The sequence below is a fragment of the Sinohyriopsis cumingii genome, chromosome 8 (genome assembly GCF_028554795.1).
Source record: "Sinohyriopsis cumingii isolate HCF-2022 chromosome 8, ASM2855479v2, whole genome shotgun sequence".
In the NCBI taxonomy this organism is placed as follows: Eukaryota; Metazoa; Mollusca; class Bivalvia; order Unionida; family Unionidae; genus Sinohyriopsis; species Sinohyriopsis cumingii.
Window position 1 is genome coordinate 19,264,423 of NC_142968.1, and position 22,140 is coordinate 19,286,562.

The following is a 22,140-nucleotide window of genomic DNA, read 5'->3' on the forward strand; positions in this document are numbered from 1 at the left end:
TCCATTCACTCGTGTTGCTGCTGATGTAATTATTGCTAGTGTGATGTTTTGTAACATATTCTGGCTCCATTTATTTTAAATATCAGTGGTTTCGAACTGAGGTGTGCTCGTTTTTGCACTGGAGTTGTGTTCAGACATAGCTTGTGTTTTAATTACAATAAAAACAGAAGCTATTAAAAGCGAATAATTCCACTCAGATATAGCCTTACTATCTTACTTTGTTCACAGAAATGATGAGCAAGCTTTGTGCCTTTTGTCATAATTTATTTTCTAAAAGTGCCACAAAATTTAGAGTTGGTAAATATTAGACTCTACCACCATTTGCAGCATACGCCATTCGAAGTTTTGGGCGGCTTGACGCAGAAGGTTCCCCAGGGGCAACTAGCCCCTATAAATCCTCCACAACTCGCTTCTACAGGTACGCTCCCAGTAGGACAGCCACCTACTCTGGGACGGGCTGATGCATAAGAAAATTAAAAACAAAATACTATTCAGATTCAGAAAAACTTAATGATAAATAAAATAATTCAATAACATAATTAGAATATAAAAATTACTAAACAAGCAGTCTACTCCGCTAATAACTTTTAATTTACTCTGGATAGACAAAATTAACAAGGAATATTTTTCATCATTAGTATTGTATGTTTCTATAAAGAAACGTCATTGTTGATTTTTATTCTGTTTTTTTTTACCACAACCAGAATTGTGTTTTGTGGAGTAAGAGTAAATCTTTTATGCAAGTTCGACGTTAGTTTAGACGAAATAAAATAACCAAAAGTTTTGTTCTTATTACTTTTTCTCCCCAAAGACACATGCTTCCTGCCTTTCATTTTATTTACATTTTTCTAGCTAGCAACTTGTGTCTTCAAAGGTGTTACAGTGATGCTTTATCTATCAAAATTTAAATAAAGGCTCTTACAACGCTTTTGTTATGGTCATAATTACTGTCAGCAACAGTAGATTATCAAATATCTTAAAAATAATTGCATCAAACCATTTCTAATTCATGAGATAATTCCACCTGAATAAACAATCAGTCAAGTAGGAGAATTCATAACTCTCAAAGCTTTTGTTACGGATATCTATATTATATATTATTTTATACTACAGTTTTTATTTAGGTCATCTGGGTTAATGACAATGTTATTACGAATGGTAATTCTAACACTTTAGAACGCACTTTAAAGGTAATGTCATGTCGCGCGAGTTGTTTACATGTACAAGTTTCCTTTCATAAATCAAGGTCAATTACCAAATTGTATGCCAACAACTGTTTCAAAGTAGGCCAACGAATTGGTCAAATGGAGGCCATGTCAACATCACGTGATATTATGATTACGTTTGTCTTATAGAGATATAATGCAAGCCCTATTTACTGATTTGCTCAATAATTAAAACGTCAGACCATGACTGTTAAGAGATTTCATGATAAAAGGATATACATTTTCGGGAATCTTTTCTGGTAATTCAGATTTGTTTATTCCATATGCATTAGGTAACTATATAAGACAATTAAAGCACCTCATTATCATTCTTCAATTATATTTATTCTTGTAAGAGTCGGATATGAAATTTGATTTATTTATAATTTGTTATTTGAAATTGCAGAGAGGAAAACATGTTATTCTAAACAGACAGTACCTTACTAGACTACTGTGAATTTATTCATGGACTTGGATATTTAATTAATTCCGTTCGATTGCGTGAAGCATTCAAAAACTTTATTGACATTGAGCTATAACTTGAGTATTTGGAAATAAAACGTTTGGATATTTCTTTATTGGTGTTAGCACATGAGCACATTATAACCTTCATTCGAAATACCTTTGGATTCTTTCAGGATTATTGAGAAATTGATAGTACAATTAGAAACTTTATGAATTCATACAATACCGTAAGTTATTTTTAATTTTTTCACTTTGTTTGATTTTATATTTTAGGGAAATAAATTTATATTTTGGCAAATTGAATGTTTGTTTGATGCGTTATATTGTCTTGTTACATAAAGCTGCTATGACATAACGCTACTAAAACACTGATATTGTTTAAAGACACTTATTATTCACTGTACATCAAACGCGAATTAAAATAATCGCAGATACGTACAAGCATTAGTGTGCGTGAGAATGCATCCGCGCTGAGAATATGATTTATACGTAGACATATGGAACATTCACAACCAAAGAATAAACACGGAGAAAGCTCTGGTTGCAGAAATAATAGAAAAACAATTAACAAGGTAATACTAGCATTCATCCCCACCCACCCACATAAAGAAATATATTCCATTACAAGTAAAAATAATCTTTTATTAGAGTTTTCGCGATCAATTTAGCTTGATGTTTGCTCTTCATTGCATTGTATGGTGCTGTATAGACTTCGCATTGTTGTCTTTTTAAGAATACCCAACCTAATGTTCAGGGAAAATAATCAGTATAAATATACATAATTCGTAAGGTACACGTACCAGTCTGGAAAACGTATTGATCTGGAATGGGTATTAACTTGTCTCCATATATCAAATTATTCCTTATTGTATTTACAGCTGACATGCAACATGGTTATGAACAAATGAAAACCAGAAGCGATGAAGAAAGTGAGACAATAACAACATTAAATGATTAGAAAACACAAAATTAAATCTGAACTTTTGTAAATTAAAATTTACGTTTTGGTGCGATGATAATTCTCTTGCAACATCTTCCATAGAAAGATCCGGGATATAGTCTGCATATCTGACCAATTCCACACGGAGGCAGCTGGTAGAACTCGAAGCCACCACACATCTGGTGATATGCTATCTCCCCTCGAGCGCAGATATTGTAGTCTGTAAGAGCAATGTGAACAGTTGTGGTCAGTCCACTAATTATTTTATTATATATTACCTACGTTCATTTCTCCCAGCTGAACTCAGACCAACATTCCAAAGACACACTGATGGTAGAGGTGACATTGCCATTATAGTACATTAACACACGGTACAACTTGTCATTTTTTAATCACAGTGGAAAAAGGACTACTGGGGTCATGATTCCATTTCCGGGTCAATGAAAACTTAGTTTTGTTCTATATTTCATACTTACTTTACAAGTGCGCTTCCACCATACTGCTTTCGCAAGCACAATAAAAGTCATCTCAAAATAAAAAATGACACCATCCCCATCATTCCATCGTAAAAACCAGTCCCTGTCATAAATATTTCACGGTGAAAGACACAGGCAAACAACACGTCTAAATTTACTTAGAACTGCTTGGCTCCAAACCCAACCTGAAACATTTTCTTGTGGTCTGATCCCAGTTAGGGTGTAGTCAGTAGTTACCCAAATGAGAAGGTGGTGCAAGTGTAAATCATACTACATAGAAATTGCACCCTCCCCTAACTTAGTTACACAGAATATCACCCAAGAGTTTTGGATGGAACGTTGCGAGGAAAGTAGTAACAGAGGTCTGATACGTTATCGCCCGTTTCAGAAACTATAGTCTGATAATACAAACCCGTTTGTTTGTACCCCCTACCAATTTAAATAATGGAAACCTTTAATGTGATAAAAAGTGCAAGGAACTTAGTCAATTCATTCATTGATTTACAGTTTCTAACCTGACTCTGAGTAGAGTGGCCCTAAAACCGTCATTTTATGCGTGTTTCATGCTTAACGGAAGTTTTCAGTGCAATAGACGGACATGCTCGGATCCATTTCCAGTTTCTGGACAAGTCCATTTTCAGCATAGGGGTGTATCACGACTACAGATGTACATACATAAGTCGTCTGCTTCCGATATTTACAAAGTCGAATCAAGCAAAGGAAAATGACAACTACGCTTTTCAAGTGGATTTAACAAGCGGTTTAATTTCTGTGTTCATGTATGCAGAGGGATATACTTCCAAACTCTCAACGTTATGTAATTTACGCAATTATTCAGCATTTGCCGAACAAGATGAACTACGTTATTATGTTGTCTGATGGAAAATAAACTAGCCTATAGTGTACGCAATATGGCGCCGTGTTAGTATGTAAAGTCCGTTAAGCATGAAATGGTACAGGGGATCCATCGTTAGTCCATTCTGGTTACAGTCCGGTTAGAAATTATAAATCAATGATTCAGTTGACTTAGTTCTGTGTACTTGTTATCACATTAAACGTTCTCGTTTTTGAAATCGGTAGGGGGATACAAACAAACGGGGATGTAGAGTCAGACTATAGCTTTAAAAAATCACATGAACTGAGAATAACCGCCAACTGTTACGACAGCCTACGAACTGTTATCCGTTTAGGGAAAAGTCGTGCCTAAAAGCAGACATTATTTTCCTGCGTAGTGCTTGTTCAGCAGCAACGATCAAAATCATAATTGTAATCGGTTTCGGGCATTGTTAGATACGTTCTCTTTGAAACGCGTCACTACGCGGTGAATGTCGACTGGAGGTTTAAATTTGACGCTTGATAAAGGCAGCTATTGCGACGCTCAGTCTGAATTGACAGTGTCCTATGATGAAACGTGATATGCTCAGTCTAGAACTCTATCGTAAACCACATATTTGTATCCAACATTTAGTCTTGTACAAGTAAAAATTACCATATATTCCGAGTGCTCTAAATGACAGACCCTTTCCCAAATTACACTGTCCCCGCCGCATTAAGAATGTATCTCTCTAACTAATGCAAAATATGCTCATTCATTTCTAACGTTGTAATGAGGCACATGCATATCTTTATAACGCAAAAGAGTGAAAATGACACTTCACCAAACATTTGATGTATTTATTTTAGCCCAACACTTCTGTATATGTCAGTCTGATAAGGAAAATGGAAAAAGGTCACACTCCAATGAACTTAACATTTCAAAGTAACCGCGTTAATAGCATAGTGTGGTTTATCTGCATGATATGTCAATGACAGTGATGATAGATAGACCTACTACTATGCATGTTGCTGTAGAATACAAATTGATATATAATGCTGATTAATTGTGGTGAATCAAGCGCCAGCGACACTTTCATATTGCACACCCACCCCCATCACCACTTGCATCAAAAAGCAGGCATAACACGTGCTAAAAGTGTGTGTGTGTGTGTGTGTGTGTGTGTGTGTGTGTGTGTGTAAGGAAAGAAAGGGAATTAATTTATTTAAGATAAAAGAAACGAAACAACAAATAGAAATAAAATCGAGTCCTTGAGAATCTTCGCTCTCGCATTCGTTAATACTTAACAATTAAACACCGTTTTTTTTTTCTCCAGAAACTAGTGTTCTAAATTTAATGATTTAAATATCTACGATTAACTCATGCAAAGTTTGAATAAGTTAGTAGAGTTCTGACTTGATACTTTCACACAGAGCTGGGATCCCGTACCCCATCTCACAAAAATGGAAGTAATCTGATAGTAAATTTGCATGGGAAAATCAATGCCAATTCCACGATATGCTGTGTAGAAGATCTATTGACAAGGCAAATTTTCAACCCAGACTCATAAATGATTTAATAAAATGTTCTTACCATGTGTGGAAACTCTCCATATGTTATATAAAGTTACAGACAACAGTAAAAGCACCTTCATCTTCTAATGCTGTTTTCCAACTGACTGTTTTTTTGCACGTGGTCACGTGGTCTACTGAGTATAATTATTTTATTCATGACTACTTAAAACAATGAGACGATTCATATTTGATAGATTACTGTCTGCCTTGTTATTTTGTGCTGAAGCATTGACGTGTCGTTGTCAAGTAGTTTATTCATGCGCTTTAACAAGCATTCTGCTGGTCAGAAATCCCGCATTAATTGGACTACTGTGACTTTTTGTGGGATGAAGATTTTTATTCATCAATAAATCCTAGTGATTATTATTGTGGGAAGGACTTTTTTTATTCATCAATAAATCCTATTAATTATTATCGTGGGAAGGACTTTTTTATTCATCAATAAATCCTATTAATTATTATCGTGGGAAGGACTTTTTTATTCGTCAATAAATCCTATTAATTATTATAGTGGGAAGGACTTTTTTATTCATCAATAAATCCTATTAATTATTATCGTGGGAAGGACTTTTTTATTCATCAATGAATCCTATTAATTATTATCGTGGGAACGACTTTTTTGTTCATCAATAATTATTATTAATTATTATCGTGGGAAGGACGTTTTTTCATTCATCAATAAATCCTATTAATTACTTTTTTTATTCAGCATTAAGTTATATTTATTAACATTTTTGAACTACAAGCTCTATTCATTAGTATCACCTTTTGTGATAAGGACTGTTTTAATCAACTACGAGGACTGTAACTCTGGTTTCATGAAAAGAAATACTTCGTTCGTAGTTAGTCTACAGAGCAAAATCTTCAAAATGTTGCCTAAGCAGGATTGATTAAAAATGCCTTTGTTTAAAATAATATTAAATTATTTGCACACTGTGTCTGATAGAAGGCGTATTCGTGAGTGTTTTGAGCCATGTTTTTACCCTAAATTAGGGCGCATTCGTGAGTGTTTTTAGTCATGTTTTTACCCTAAATTAGGGCGCATTCGTAAGTGTTTTGGGCCATGTTTTTACCCTAAATCAGGGCGTATTCGTGAGTGTTTTGAGCCATGTTTTTACCCTAAATTAGGGCGTATTCGTGAGTGTTTTGGGCCATGTTTTTACACTGAATTGGGGGTATTCTTGAGTGTTTTGGGTCATATTTTTGCCCTAAATCAGGGCGTATTCGTGAATGTTTTGGGCCATGTCTTTACCCTAATTCAGGGCGTATTCGTAAGTGTTTTGGGCCATGTGTTACCCTAAATCAGGGCTTAATTGTGAGTGTTTTATTCCATCTTTTTAACCTTAATCAGTATTAACTCAGAAATACAGAACTAAAGTAAAATGGTATCAGGGGCACTGGGTGGCCGTGTGGTCTTTACCAATCACTGACATCTCACCTCACTCCACGTGGGTTCGAATCTTCGGCTCGGCAAATGTGGGTATTTGAGAAAGCTGTCAGTAGATTCCCGTGGGTTGGTGGTTCTTACAGGGATTTTCTCGGGTTCTTACTCTACCAGTTATTCTGGCCGCCATGTATACGCTATCTTGCGCAGAGGACGGGCATTAAACACAAAACAATAACAGCAATAATGTGGTTTTACGATTTTAAGTATCATAGGTAAGTATTTGAATACGGAAATGACGAACTATGGTATTGGGTTTTGTCAAGATTTTAACCAAATATACACTGCTTAAGGTGGCACTCTACAGTTTCGCATTTTTCGTGAGGTTAGAATTTTAAAAAGAATTTCCCCGGCTTTCCTCACTGGTTATACTGGCTATTTAAAAAAGACCTTGCATATCTTAGGTATAATTCAAAGAACCTTTAATTCCCTTTATTTTGGTGATTGATTGATGGGTGTAATATAGGTTATAGAGTACACAGCTTGGCCTTACTCTAGATGCGCACCTTTCACAAAAGTGCTAGCTCCACCTGGTCATTTTCACTTCATGAACTTCAGAGGTAAACTGTATAAAAAAGATCCGATAACTTTTTTTTACATTTTATATATTTGGTAATTCATTCATTGCACTTTCAGAAGCTGGTATTGTCTAGTCTGGCAAAATTCATTTTCCATATTTTAATAGCTGCTATGGATTGTGTACTTTAGACCAATTCAGGCTGATTTTTATGCACAAGGGAACAGTCAATTTAGTTAGCAGTGTGCTTAGATCAGGTACAATTTCCAAAAGTACAATATCCAAAGAAATATCATCCACATTACATTAATGTAGCATAGAGGTATGCCAACATTCTCTCCACTGTGCCTGTTTTAAATGCAAACAACTTCACCTTACATACGTCACTCTCTCAAAAGTACATAATAACTGGTAAGCGCCCCCTAAATGAAAAAACAGCATGCCCAATATTCTATCAACGCTATAAGATGACTTAAGAGTATTTTTTATGGTAAATATAGTAATAAGAATTGTTGGAATAATAAGAGTGACCATAAATAGATATCAAAACTTCCAATAACAGCACGCTACCCGGGTTTAAGGAGTATTTGAGCCATGTAAAATTACAGGCGAGTTGAATCAGGCCGTACGCCTGAAAATAATTGGCTATACGAATTTACGATAAGTGAAAAACAAAATTTGAGTAAAAACTGTCCATTTCAGCGTGAACTGTGCGCTTAAAGAAATAAAATTTGTAAGGAGATACTCAGTAATGACAGTTATACATTCAGCTTTAAAATCGAATTCTGCCAAAACATCTTGCTGTAATTGATTTACCTTTCCAGGGGCTTTTTGCAAAGGAATGCTTCTTTTTCACAAATCGATATTTTTGTTGTAATTGTCAAGCCTGAGAATTTGAATCAGACGACAATTTATGAAACATCTTGCTAACTAAGTACATTTGTGTGACAGCTGAACTAGCAATCAATCATTTCCTAATAATCTATGTGCAACCTATATATATATATATATATATATATATATATATATATATATATATATATATATATATATATATATATAGCTTAATTTGTTTACTGATATATACCGCCCCTTCGGTATGTCTATATATACTTATATATACCGCCCCTTCGGTATGACTATATATATATATATATATATATATATATATATATATATATATATATATATATATATATATATATATATATATTCACACTAGGATATGAAGCAGGATAGGGCGATATACACACTTGCCACGTATAGGCTTTCCACTTTCTTGGACTCGATACCTAATCATGGACATTCGAAGATGTTGCATCGATGTGGCGGTGTTTCACTGCTGATAAAATGTGAACTGACGAGCCATCCACAGAATGTTCCAACGTTAAAAAAATTCCAATAATTTCCGAGTTACAAGCGTAAGTTCTTTTTCTTCCTGAACAATGAAGTGAAACTGTGATTGACACATCTGTGTTTGGACACTGAAAATGTTATAACGAAATAACGCGAGATCAAACCAGAAACATTTATAAATATTCATTCGTTATTGTTAATATGTAACGCTGTGTTGTGAATGCGAATACTATACTGATTTAATTGCCTTGAAGTGTTCCTTCACGAATCTAAGCTCCATGCATACACTACTTAATAAATCAAAACAAAGCATGCGTATGACTAACACGAGTCAAATACTAATGTCTAATAACAAAGCAGGCGTATGACTAACATGTCACTTACTAATGACTAATAACAACGCAAGCGTAAGACTATATGCCAACTTAGCTGCGATTGTGCGTTGTGTTGAGAGGGTTTCTCTCTCTCTCTCTCTCTCTGGTAATAATAATTTTGGGGGAGTTTTATTCAAGGTTTAATTTTAGTATGTTTCGTATTGTTTTACAGTACGGTTAAACTTGTAACGCTATCATGTGTAATATGAAAGATTTTTAAAACCTTAATGAATCTTTCGTGTTTTATATGATTAATGAAATTTGCTTGATAGTGGTGCAATTTTTATGGCATCAAGCATTTACAATTTGTATTAAAATGCCATAGATTATCCAAACTTCATAAAATTTGTATCGAATACCAGCTGTATTGGCCAAACATATGCATGCATTTTATATCATTTGAAGGTTAATTCATGTATGGTCTCGTTTATTGAATTGAAAGGTTTTAAATCATTTTTTTGTATTTACTGCCTCAGAGTATAAAACTTATAAGGCGTCAGTTGATGCCATCAATCGGTAGACACATCAATGAAATTATCACATGATACTGTTATTTAGGTTAGCACGCCATACAATAATTCTTCTTTATCTCATTAGTTTGACATTGTTACAACCGGTCAATATCCATCTGTACTGATAGTAGTTAAGTAAAAATAAGCCCCGCTGTATTGTATGGTAAACACGTTCCCGCATTCGATGAACTACAACCGGCTACGGATATATAAAAATGACGACATACACGTGGAACGCTGACCACATCATAAATTTGATGTCCACCAGATTGCGCGCGCGCGCGAGTCTGTGTGTGTGTGATTTGTATTTTTAACGTAGCTTTAACAATGTTTCAGTCATATCGCTACGATGTCTGCAGTGTAGCAGTTTATAGTGATGTCTAGCACTGGGGCATCATGCCGCAGATATGTAGCATGATGTCCCACCCAGTCACATTATCCTGACACCAGGCCGACCAGTCCTAACACTAACCTCTTAATGCTGAGCGTCGAGCGAGGCAGCTATTAGTACCATTTTTGTAAGCCTTTGGTATGACTCGGCCGGGGATCGAACCCACGACCTCCCGCATCCGAGGCGGACGCTCAAACCACTAGGCCATCGTTCACTTTCAAATTTACCCGCCGCCATGACAGCAGCAGAGACAATCCCAGCGATACTGCAACTTAAAATTTTATTGGCTCTTTTTTTTCTCCATCATGGTAGCTTCAATTTGCCTCACATCTTTTACTCGTCAAGGCTTGCAAAGGTAGAATTATTTTTTACTCATTTCATAAATGTCATTCATGAATGTTATGTATTTAAATAAAGGTATAATGTTTAGTTCCACATTCGTGTGCCTCTTAGTAGGATATTGGTGTTTTACGGTTTATTCTGCACTGATTTAATTGATTGTAGTGTACTTCAACCATAGTTAACTTCTCTACCTAAACAGTATATCACTTCATAAATTATTACTCTTACGACTCATTGGTCTTAAACGTAGTAACAAAAAAAAAAAAAAAAAAAAAAAAAAAACAAGAAAAACATCAAGCTTTGTAAAATTGAAACTATAAATGAATTTCACTAAAATACAAAGTGAAAAATTAAAAATAACTGACTGCAGGGGCGTACCTAAAGTGTTTAGCACTCGAAGTGGATTCTTCCTTTGGCACTCACACAAATAATGTAAAAACTGTAAACACAGAGAAAAATTTAGTATGTTTGCAAGTATATTTTTAAACGCAACAGTGCTGATATTAAGCAAACTGGAAAAATAAGAAAAATGCAGGCCATTAAAAATTTTGGGAATTTACGCTGGCGAATTTTTCATTTGGTTTGAAAACTTGTATTTCAACTCTCCCGATGACACCCCCCCCCCCTTTCTGGCTGTCACCCGGGGCGGACCCCCCTCCTTGCACCCCCCCCCCTCCAGTACGCCACTGACTTACTGTATGGTATGTTACGGCCCAAAGTTTAGACTGCGTAACAAGAAGGAGCGAAAACTAACAAGTTTTGTGAAATTGAAAACATAAATTTATTTCCCTAAAATGCAAGACTAAAGAATTATATATAACACGGTGGTTAATAAAATCCTAAGAGTTCGATCAATTCCAATATATTCAAGTAATCCGAATACATTCAAAAATATTCCGAATGATAATAATAATGTCCACAAACCAAAACAGTCAACTTAAATTCCATAAATTCTGATTATAAGATTCAGAAACATTAATCAGAATAAAGTCAACATCATGGAAGTTATCAGATCTTAAAACTTTAATTTTTCCACAAGCATGCAAAATTCAGATGATTGCTAAAACGCTGTTTCATAAGATCTGATCCGTACACTCAATTGTTGTTTTGAGCAATCAACTCTAGCTCAGCCTGAAAGCTTCCATATCAAATAAGGTACTTGAGTTGGACTAATGTCCTCATCAAAATTTGGAAGCTGTCACACATTCAATTGTCATGAGACTACAGATAACTAAAACCACCATTTTGGAACGAAAACATATATGGACTATTTTTACCCATCATGTACTGCACTGATGTGACACTGTCAACCAATCACTGCAGTTCTGTAGGGAGTTTCCAAACCAGCCATTATGACAACTATAATACTTCTGTGCAAATGATGTCACTGACAAATGGAAATCAGATTTTACTAGTTACAAATATAGACCAGTACTAGCAAAAAAAATCTAAAAAAATATTTCTGAACTCATGCTCCAAGTTCCAAACGTTGAAATTCAGTGCACATAGAGAACAGGAGTAGTGTAGTGGGATACTATAGCCTCAAGGGGACTTTAACGTTAAAATAGGTGGTTTGTACCCTGGCGTCAAGGGAAATTTAACAAATTCCAACTCTGACATACGGTGGATTAATAAACCCTCTCAACTTCTTCACTTCTTCTTCTATTAACTCCTCTATCTTCTCCCTGGCTACTTTTAGTTTGTTAGCAAAGTCCAGGCTGTTTCTTATCCTCCATTCTCTTTCACTTCTTTCCACTACATATTCACTATCTATCATCCAATAGTATGTTTCCTTTAAATTGTTGAACAGGTCTGAAGCTACTGCCATCTTCTTTTTTTAGTTATTCCGTAGAATGGCGCGAACGACGAACTCTATGAGTTCTTATATGTAAAGCACGGACGTGAAGGAAAACATCCCCTACTTTTCTCTTCTCATATTATCTACTATCCACGCTAACGTAATGAGACAGTAAAACATAACCATAATATACTATCCACACACGCGAAGCAGTAAAATCAAACCAAAATTAAACTATCCACACGCGAAGGTGCAAAAAACAAAACCCAAACATACCATCCACACACGGGAAGCAGCAAAAAAAAAAAAACATTATCTACTATCCACACTTGCGAAGCATCAAAATCAAACCCAAATTTTACTATCCACACACGGGAAGCAGCATAAACATAACCATAATATACTATCTACACACGGGAAGCAGCATAAACATAACCATAATATACTATCTATACACGGGAAGCAGCAAAAAACATGACCATAATCTACTGTCTACACAAACGTACTTGAGCGCTTACAAAACCCAATAATCTACCATTCACACAAACTTACGTTAGCTTTTACAAATACACATAAACGCATACAATTACACCAAGAAAAGAGTGCGTGTTTATATTCACACTACTCCACACTTATACGATTGGCAAATTAAATACTGTTTCTTTTCTAGAGTTTTGGTTAGCCCTGAAAAGGGCTGGGATTTTTTTAACTTCAGAGGCACCTGGCTAATGCCTACATCTCCCCGATCTGGCACCGCAGACACATCTAAGCCTCCAATCGTTCTCCCAGTTTACTCTTGTGGCTGGGAGCGAAGAGGGAGGATGATTCGCTTCGCTCTCCCAATCTTCTGTCTCTGGGATTGTCAAAACGTCCCTCTCTCTTCTCCTATTCCACACTCTTGGATGTTGTATCCTCCTTATATCCTGTGCACGCAGCTGTACTGGTACTGGCTGTGGTGCTGGTAGAGGCTGCGGTACTGGTAGTGGCTGTGGTGTTTGTCTCTGTGGAGGCGTCCTTGCCTCTGGCTTAACCTCACACACAGGTCTTACAATGACGTGAGGCAGGATTCCTTTTTCTTTTCCTCCTCTTCTTCCTTCTTCTTCTTTTCTTCCTCTTCCTCTATCCTTGCTTCCTCTGCTACAGCCTCCATGGCCAGCTCGTCCAGGATGCGCCTGGCATATTCCAGGTGCATCTGAAATTCCATAAGTTTTGTTAGTCTGGTGTTAATTCTTTACTGTTAACGAATCAACAGGGGTAGCCAGACTGACGAGCGTTTCCGTATTTATATCAAAAGCACGGACGTGAAGGAAAACATCCCCTAAGACCCAAATCTTACATTACTTATATATTGCCAAAAACGCGCGGACCTAAAAGAAACACTCACTCGCTTTTTTACTAACCATCACTATTTTTTAAAATATTTGACAAGCCACTTAAAGAAAATGCTTATACACGCACTTTTTAGCCAAGATAAAGAAATCATGTGCTTATATACGCACTTCTAATTTTTTTCTATTATATCATAGGCAATGGAATGTTATTTCTTTTCGAGAGTATGGGGTAGCCCTGAAAAGGGCTGGGGTTTTTTTGTGTGAACGAGGAGCTAGGGCAATCTTTTAGGAACTAAGAGAGCGGCCTCCTCTGACGACAGGCTTTCTCACAGGATAAGGTCTGCATCTTCGGAAAGAGAAGGAGAACTCTTTCGTGTCGACACGACAGTCTACAAAACCTCTGTCAGGTTCCTGCTGCTGCTGCTGCTGTTGCTGCTCTCTCTTGCTGCTCTCTCTTTTCTCTCTGCTGTTTCTGAAGTCTGTGCTTCTCCGTCCATTCTTCTTTCTCCCTGTTAATTTCTTCTCTGAAAAGCTCTTCTATCAGGTCTTCAGTGACTTTTAACATTCTGACATTCTCTATCTCTTCAGACTTCGTTATCAAACTTTGTCTGACACGATGCAAAATCACGTAGGCTTCGTTCAGCTTGGCTAATCTTGAGCACATCTTCGTAGGAGGATGAGTCGACAATGGATCGTCAGATTGGCGAAGGAAAACATCCCTACACGGTTTTCGAGTCGGAACGCTAAATTAGTGTTATGTGAGGGATAGAGAGAAGTCAAAGAGCATGAATCATGATACCCATAGTAAAACAAACGACAAAGGCATTCTTTTTCAAAGCACAACATTTTTATTCCAATAATTCATAACTAACCACAAACAAAAACTTTTTAACAATAACCATTCAATATAACATTAAACATTTTTTCAAATAACTATCTATTTTGGACATGGCTGACAACGTTGTGAATGAAATTGTGATTTCCACTGTTGGTAGTCATTGGGCCATTGATGTGCACTTCGTTTCCTAGCTAGAGACAAAAGATAATCATAATGGTCACAAAACCATCGATCTACTTTCTCATCGTTTCTAGAAGAATGACGATCAAAATTAGTTACTAAATGTTCTAAAGAATATCCCAGGCTGCGATGATGCAGAAAATACACACAATATTGTCCACACACCAAGGAATCTGTGCCTTGTAATTTCACATTATTGAATCTTGTGGTCTGAGCATTTCTTCTCATAAAGACAATGATATCGTCTTCCAAAGGAAACAATCCATACGAATCAAAATATTCCACACATCCTTCTTGAGGAAAGTAGACGGCTACCCAGTGGGTTCCTGGAAGATGACTCTCGTCCGTGTTGATCACATAAGCTTGATGGTTTTGAGGTTTGCGATGAGGGAGTTCATCTTTAGCACAGAATTCCAAGAAGCAGTGTACGAACTGTGGTTCAAAAGATAATAAAGTTCCCAGGTATCCATTTTTTTGTGTTGTTTTTTTATTCACTGGTGATAATAAGTGATCAATTCGATCCTGACTTTCTCTTGGAAAATCTCTGACAAGTAAATGGGTATAATCTCAGACTTGTCCAAGAGACTTTCGATGCGATGGACCTCCAGAGGCGTTAAGCCTTTATACTACTGATCAAACTTGAGTTCTTCCGAGATGAGTTTTTTCCAGATACTCGTCCAATTTTTCTTCTTATTCAGTATCAGGCATTTATCGTGTTGAATTTGACTGGGATAAACGTTTTGACATCCATAGCAATCTTTCTTGATCAATTCCTTAATTTTATCTGCCAGGACTGTAGCAAAACAGGAGACTAAATGTACTTCTTGTTCTGGCCATCGGGACTTCATCATTACGGCTTCTTCGTTTTTGTCTTGGGATTCTTCTTCCATGGTCTCCTCACATTTCATGTCCAAAGAATCTCTACTATATAAACATTGATAAAAGTCTCCCATGGCTTCTAATAGTCTAGAATGACTTCTCTCAAACTGTTGATTTCTATCGCATTATCGAATTCGACATACAGGATGACGTTCACCGTTACATCAGGGTCTCGGTTTGCAAACTTAAGTTCCACACGAATCTGACCTGATTTTAAAGGGTGGAAATGTCCCTCGTCGCTGCCTTAGTCTGGAGTGAAATCAAAAGCCCACAAAGCATAGCCTCCTGCATAATCCTCGTACGTAATGCCGTGACTGCTGTTGGTTCCTAACTGTCCGGTGGCTTTTTCTTCTTGTCAAAGTTAGGCTCGAAGGGTCGAGTACGCAAGGTCTTGCCATCGCGACTGACTTCGATCTTGGATACGCCAAAGTGTTGAAAGTGGAAAGGATTTTTTCCGAAGGTTCCTTTGAAGGCTTAATTCTCGACGATACCAAGGATTAAACGTTTGGGTAATTGTCCTTGAAACAGATGATCTTCGATCATGGATCGCTGTTCAGCAGGAATACTGAAGATTTTCACTTCCACGCGTCATATCGGATACTTGGCGGTGGTTCTGCTCAAAGTGTGACTGATGTCGTTTCCCACTTTAGGTAACACTTCCACACGTAGAGTCTGGCTTCTTGGATGATGGTTTTGTAATTGGCAATATCAGCCATTAAATGGAAAGCGGTACTGCTGCAATTCAGTCTCAAGCGGACATCCACCCCGTTCAGCAAATACTTCTCTTGCAACTACATGTCCAAATGCAAACGATCCATCAGTTCTAAAATCTTTCCCTCTTTGATTTTGTCTCTTCGTTCTACAAATCCCTCATTGTGTGCTTTTTTGTATCAATTTATGTTTCGTCAAAATGGCCCACATCATCAGGTTCCCATACCACACAGGCATTGAGACTAGTGTTCTTGGCGTCTATTCCGTACGTCAAGAGATTTTCCAGCTAGGTAAGGGTAAGTATTCATGCTGCTACTGACTAGTTTGTTATTCAAGTACAAGTCCACTCCGCTAAACAAGGAATGCATGAAATTGTTGACAGGAGCTATTTTCTCGTCACTGTCTATAGCACCTCCAGTCTTATCTAGAACTTTGACTTTCAAATACAAGTAACTGCTGTTCAGATCGATGTAATCCTCAGGCTGTCCTTTGTTTCAAACTCGATGGGAGCTGAATCCGTCAAAGAGGAGACGGGATGAAATTCCACCCATTGGGATTCTTGCATGTCATCATGGTAGGTGGCATGGCAAACAGATCCAGTTCCGACTTGGAACAGGCACAAGACTCTCGGTGCATCATAGTTTCTGTTTCTCAATAATTTAATAATCAAAAACATCTAAGTCTCGAATGGTTCTTCTTTTCTTTGTCTTTCTAGCTTTAGAAGTGTGAAGCCTTGTGAAGGGGTGTTTTCTTCGTCGTCTCTTTCTGCCTTGTCTTTGCTGTGGCTTCCGGGCATTTATAATTGTTTCTCGTCGGCCCAAAATGTCTTTGCCTGTTTGCAACAAGACATTTCTGCCTGCTCTCAAGAAGGCCTCTTTAGGGTTTTGTTTGTCGATGATGACATTTTGGAGAAATTCTTTACCGTGTGTCAATGCCGCATCTTTCAGGGCGTGCAATCCCCGTGTCAAGATCGGTTTCAACACCTTAGCCACCGAACGAAAGGCTGATTTCAACATATCTCCTCAACCGTGTCCTCGCTGTCGAGCAACGCCTCGGTACACTGGATACATGACTTACGAGTCGTTAGAGAACCGTTTTCGAAAATGTAGTTTCACCGTGACTTTCCCTTTGGTGAATGGAATATTTTGTCCCAGATCTCCTTTTATAGCAATGTTGACAGTGTCCAAATAAGACTTGCTGACGGGCAAATAGTGACGATGTACAAATTCACGGTGATAAGTGTTTCTACCTTCCTCGTCAGCGTTCGTGGCAGAATCCACTTTGAAAGGAATGACACGCAGTAACGGTACGGAGGTGTGTCCCACCACGTTATACTCCACCACATCGGAGTACACAAAGATCAAATTCAGTCCTAGGTTCAGTTCTACCGGGGAACGAAAAAATTTTGCAAAAGAATCGTTGTCGGAAATGACTGGTAATTCGTTTTTCCTGATCATTGTCATCCTCATCTCCATGTCCCCGCCCAACATGTCAAACAATTCAGAAAAAATAAAATGGACAACACTTTGTTCCCCTCAGGAAATTTTATCAGGAGGCGACGAGCTACTTTGTGGTACTCAAGGGTACTTTTTTGGACACTCTTCAAAGCTTTAAGAAACACGACATTAAACCTGGAAGCAATGGTGCTCACCAAATGTTGACCACTAAAATAATAGCCTGGGGGAATGATCAAGTGATAGGTCCACTTTTGAGTTTCTGAGTTATGTGTTTTCTGATCATATTTTACATGGGTATTCAAGTACTGTTGCATTTCCTCGTCATGAACTTCCACTAAAAAAAAAGGACTTGGGTCGGGTGAATGATTTCCACTAAAGCCACTTCCCAATAGGCTTCGTGATCTAATTGGATGGCCTGAGGTAATTTAGCCGTGTAACAGCACAAAGTGTTATAGGGAAACACCTCCATGGAACTGTCACTGGGTAAGGCTAAGTAAAATTGGTTATGGTATCTCATAATTGTAAAGTTCTGTGACTGTCCGAGGGGTTACTGGAAGTCAGAGGAGTGTCTCCGCCCAAAATGGGGTTGTTGTTGTTGGAGTGGTGACTGGCACTGGCACTGGACACAAGATTCCCGTTGTTCCCGTTCGATGAGAATTTCAGGTGTGGATTGGGAAGCAGGTAACCGATGCAACTGCTCAATAAAATGGTCCACAATTGTTTGTCTCCTTGTTGCAAACTCAAATTGGCGATGGCTGCACCGATGACACAATACACCACAAAGATTTGGCAGAAAAAGACGATTTGCGTTTTAGGCACACGTTCTTCACATCACACCCACAAGGGTTGTTTTTGTAAATCTTGCGGAGAAGAACTGGGTGAAGGAGTGGTCGCTGCAGTGGTAGCGGTAGCTGAAGCTGTGTGAAAGCGCATGATGGTCAATTCTTTTTATTGTCGATGACTTGCGAAGCGTCGATCCAAGAATCAAAACTGGGAGGATATCCTTTCAAACATACTTTGACTTCATTGACACGTCGTTTGGCTCCTTTACGGGTTCTGCGTTCGAACATGCTTTCGATGTCGTACACGTCGTCTTCTTTTTTGGTGACACGTTGTAACTCGGGTAAGTGAAACGTTCCTTTTAACACTTCTCCGTTCATGTCTTCCAATTTATAGACGGCAGGATGACGGCCATTCACTCGTCCAGTGACACGAAACAATTCGGTAGTCCAGTTAGGTAAGTAACCTTTGTCGAAAGTGCGTTTGGTTTTGCCAATGCGCACCCAATCTCCTACGGCCAACACTTCACTTTTCTTGGGGACAGCCACCGTCAGGGACGTACCAAACAGACGATCAGAAACCAGCACTTCGTTGTCGGGAGTCACCTCTTGCGGGGCACGTCCAATGCTTCGATGGTAAGATTGGTTGTACGCTTGCACCAGGTGTGGTAAGATGTCGATGTACTTCAGAGTGTGGTGATGCGTAAAATATTTCCACATACGTTCTTTCAAGGTACGTTGAAAACGTTCCACGAAGCTGGCTTTGGTTTCAGGATTCTCGGTGGTAAAAAAATGAATGTCACGTTTCTTTAATTCTTTTTGGAAACTTAGTTCAGAAATTCGGTACCTTTGTCCGTTTGCCATCGAAGAGGGTGACGACCACTTTGTTTCAACACCAGTTGCAGGGCTCGCACTAACTCGTTGCTTGATTTGGAAGTCAATGGCACGACCCAGGCAAATTTGGAAAAGACGTCGATGACACAAAACAAACATTTGTAGCCGCGATTGTGGTGGCCAAATGAGAGACATCGGCTAAATCGGCTTGCCATTGATGATCGATGCCTTCCACTTGGGTGCGACTTCTGGAAAATCTGCGTCGAATGGGTTTGTGTAAAGTGTAGGTAGCTTGTTCTTGTAACCATCGTTGCACTTGAGGTAAACGGAGACTTTTCAGTCGAGTTTTGGCAGCACAATACAATTTTTGAACTCCTCCGTAACCTGCAGGTTGGGATGGATCGTAGTAAATGCTGGCTAACACCTTTTCCATTTTTTGTTGTTAATAAGTCACCCAGTCTTCGTTGATGCTACTCTTTTTCTCGTGTGGTATTTTCTTGGTTTGTAATGCTTTCCATGTCCGGCCAGCGACAGGTGTCGAGGAGAAGGATGTCTGAACAGGGGTCATCAGTTCTTGTTTCACTTCTTTCTTCACCATCTTTTTCTCTTCTGATGAAGAAGGGGTGGCCATCATCTTTTTAATCCATCCAATTCTGGAGGTAGGTTGTGTTGTTAACTTGCGTACTTCTTCTGGTGGAGTTTGAAACCCTTCTTCTTCTTCCCCTTTTTGTGTCTTGGTCACTGGTAGTAGTAGTGGTAGTGGTGGTGTGGGGGATGGACTTTTCATCAAAATCTTTCAGAGTGGGTAGAGCTGTTTCGTCTAAAGCTTTCTGGTGAAAGAGTTGCAGTTGTTGCAAGAGCTGACCGTACTTTTGCTATTTTTCTGTTTCAGACAAATCGTGGCGATCCATCAATGACTGCAATTCGTGTTGTAACCTGGACATCTCGGTCAAATTGGGATTGGGAGGCAAATGCGGGTCCGCTGTTCTTGCCATCGATGGTATTCCATCCATCGTTTGTAAGGCACTAAAGCTAGTTTTCGTCCTTCCATTGGATGTCAAGGGTCACATCTGAGATCTTGGGACTTCAGAGTGCCTTTTTATCTTGCTCCCACGAGTCCTCCCAACATGGTTCCCAAGACTCCTTTCAGTAATGGGCCTAACAAGAATGGCAAAATTCCTCCACGTTGGACCAGCATCTCCTTCTATTGACGAATGGGGATTTTCTTTTGAACCATTTGGCGAAGAACGTGACGATGTTTGCCTTAGCATCGTTTCTGGTGTTTGGACAAAGGGATCGTGCCTTTCAAAACGTTCAAACAACATTCGCACACGGTATCGATGACATCTTTGGAAGCCTTTTGAATGGGTTTTTTTCGCAGGGGTGGAGAAGCTTTGGACAGGACAGATAACATGTCGCCATGTTTGACTAAACGAGGAGGCAGTCCTTTCCTTTTCTTTTGTTTACGTTTAGAAGAGGAATGTTTTCTGGGGGGTGACTTCTTTGGTTCTTCAGGAGCACAAAAACACTGATACCCTATTTTGTCGCAGCCCTTTTTTATATTGGAACGCTTCGCCACTGATTGTCTTTACGTCGTATCAACTTGAGGACAGGCAACACACGTCGTGCAAGGGTTCGCAACGGACTAAATCAAGCCAGATCTTGCTTGGACACATCCAGTAAACTCTGTAACACGCCCGATCCTTCTTGAACTTTGATTTTGGGAGCAGGTACTTTGTGAGCAGCTGCCACGGCAGTTAACGAGACGGAGTGTGTCACCACTGGAGGAGAAGTTCTTGGAGACACAGGCCTCCATGGTGTCATCAACGGAGAAGTGGATGAACCTGAGGCTACCGGAGACGAGGTCACCGTTGTTGCAGGTCGTGGTTTGCGAATGTAAGGTTGCATCCTGGCTGAAGTGCCTCTCTTGCGACTAGTTTTCTGTGGGGTTGTCTCGCCACGTTCGTTTTCGTATTTTGGTCAAAGAGACCGGGTTGGATGCGTAGGTATGCAATGCATTGGGATTTTGGTATCGGATTTTGGCCCTGTGAGAGGCGTATTTTTCTACGAATCGGATTTTAGAGCTATGCTGTATGTGTAAGTTTTTACTCATTTGATTTTGTACCGAATCTAGATGAGTCAGTTATTACGCATTGGTTATTTCATGCATATTAACACGGATTGTAAGCTTTTTTATGGACATTTATCAAATTTTCAATACGTATATGCAAGTTTTGCAATGAAATGAGATCATTTTGATGGATATTTATCAAACTTAAAAAATGAATAATGCATATGTGTAAACTTTTAGAGCAAATCTAGGTGCGTCAGTTATTACGCATCGGTTATTTAATACATATCAACACACGGATTGTAAGCTTTTTAATGGACATTTATCAAATTTTCAATACGTACATGCAGGTTTTGCAATGAAATGACATCTTTTTTAAGGATATTTATCAAACTTAAAAAATGAATAATGCATATGTGTAAACTTTCAATGTATTGAGATCATTATGAATGTAATTTTTGCAATGGAAATTGAATATGCTTGTCTGCCCTCTCCTATGGCTGTCGGCGACATCGTCGCGGAGAGGTGTAACAAACACATTTTGTAAGGACAAAGTGTGGTTGGCTAACAGGACAGCCGCTTTTCCGCCACGTCTCCTGGCAGTTCATTTCAATTGGTCATTGTCTTCTGGCACATTTTCCAATGGTCGTCTCTGTCACACCTTGAATGTAGGTGTTTAAGGTATTTTATTGTTTTCTCTTAAGATCTATGATATATTGTATTAAATTGTTGATCAAAAATCGCTATACAAAGATACATACATACATACATACATACATACATACACACACATACATACATACATACATACATACATACATACATACATACATACATACATACAAACATATA

The 22,140-nt window shown here is 38.3% G+C and overlaps 1 protein-coding gene across 2 annotated transcripts; it reads right to left on the reverse strand.

Moving 5' to 3' along the window:
* Positions 1–243: 243 nt before the first annotated feature.
* On the reverse strand, positions 244–5,650 carry LOC149793081 (uncharacterized). 2 transcript variants are annotated; one of them, XM_089966979.1, is made up of 3 exons: positions 5,494–5,650; positions 2,672–2,830; positions 244–457 (listed from the first exon to the last, which is right to left on the reverse strand). In XM_089966979.1, the coding sequence occupies exons 1-3, from the start codon at positions 5,552–5,554 to the stop codon at positions 312–314; spliced, it is 366 nt and encodes a 121-aa protein (XP_089823105.1). In that variant the 5' UTR covers positions 5,555–5,650; the 3' UTR covers positions 244–311. The 2 variants fall into 2 exon arrangements, with proteins under 2 accessions (XP_089823105.1, XP_089823107.1); XM_089966981.1 differs by lacking the exon at positions 5,494–5,650 and adding an exon at positions 4,576–4,700.
* Positions 5,651–22,140: the final 16,490 nt, after the last annotated feature.

Coding starts and splice junctions, on each gene's coding strand:
- LOC149793081 (XM_089966979.1), bottom strand. CDS start 5,554: ATGAAGGTGCTTTTACTGTTGTCTGTAACTTTATATAACATATGGAGA. Junction 2,831..5,493: donor ATGGAGAGTTTCCACACATG/GTAAGAACATTT, acceptor TTGCTCTTACAG/ACTACAATATCTGCGCTCGA. Junction 458..2,671: donor AATTATCATCGCACCAAAAC/GTAAATTTTAAT, acceptor CTTATGCATCAG/CCCGTCCCAGAGTAGGTGGC.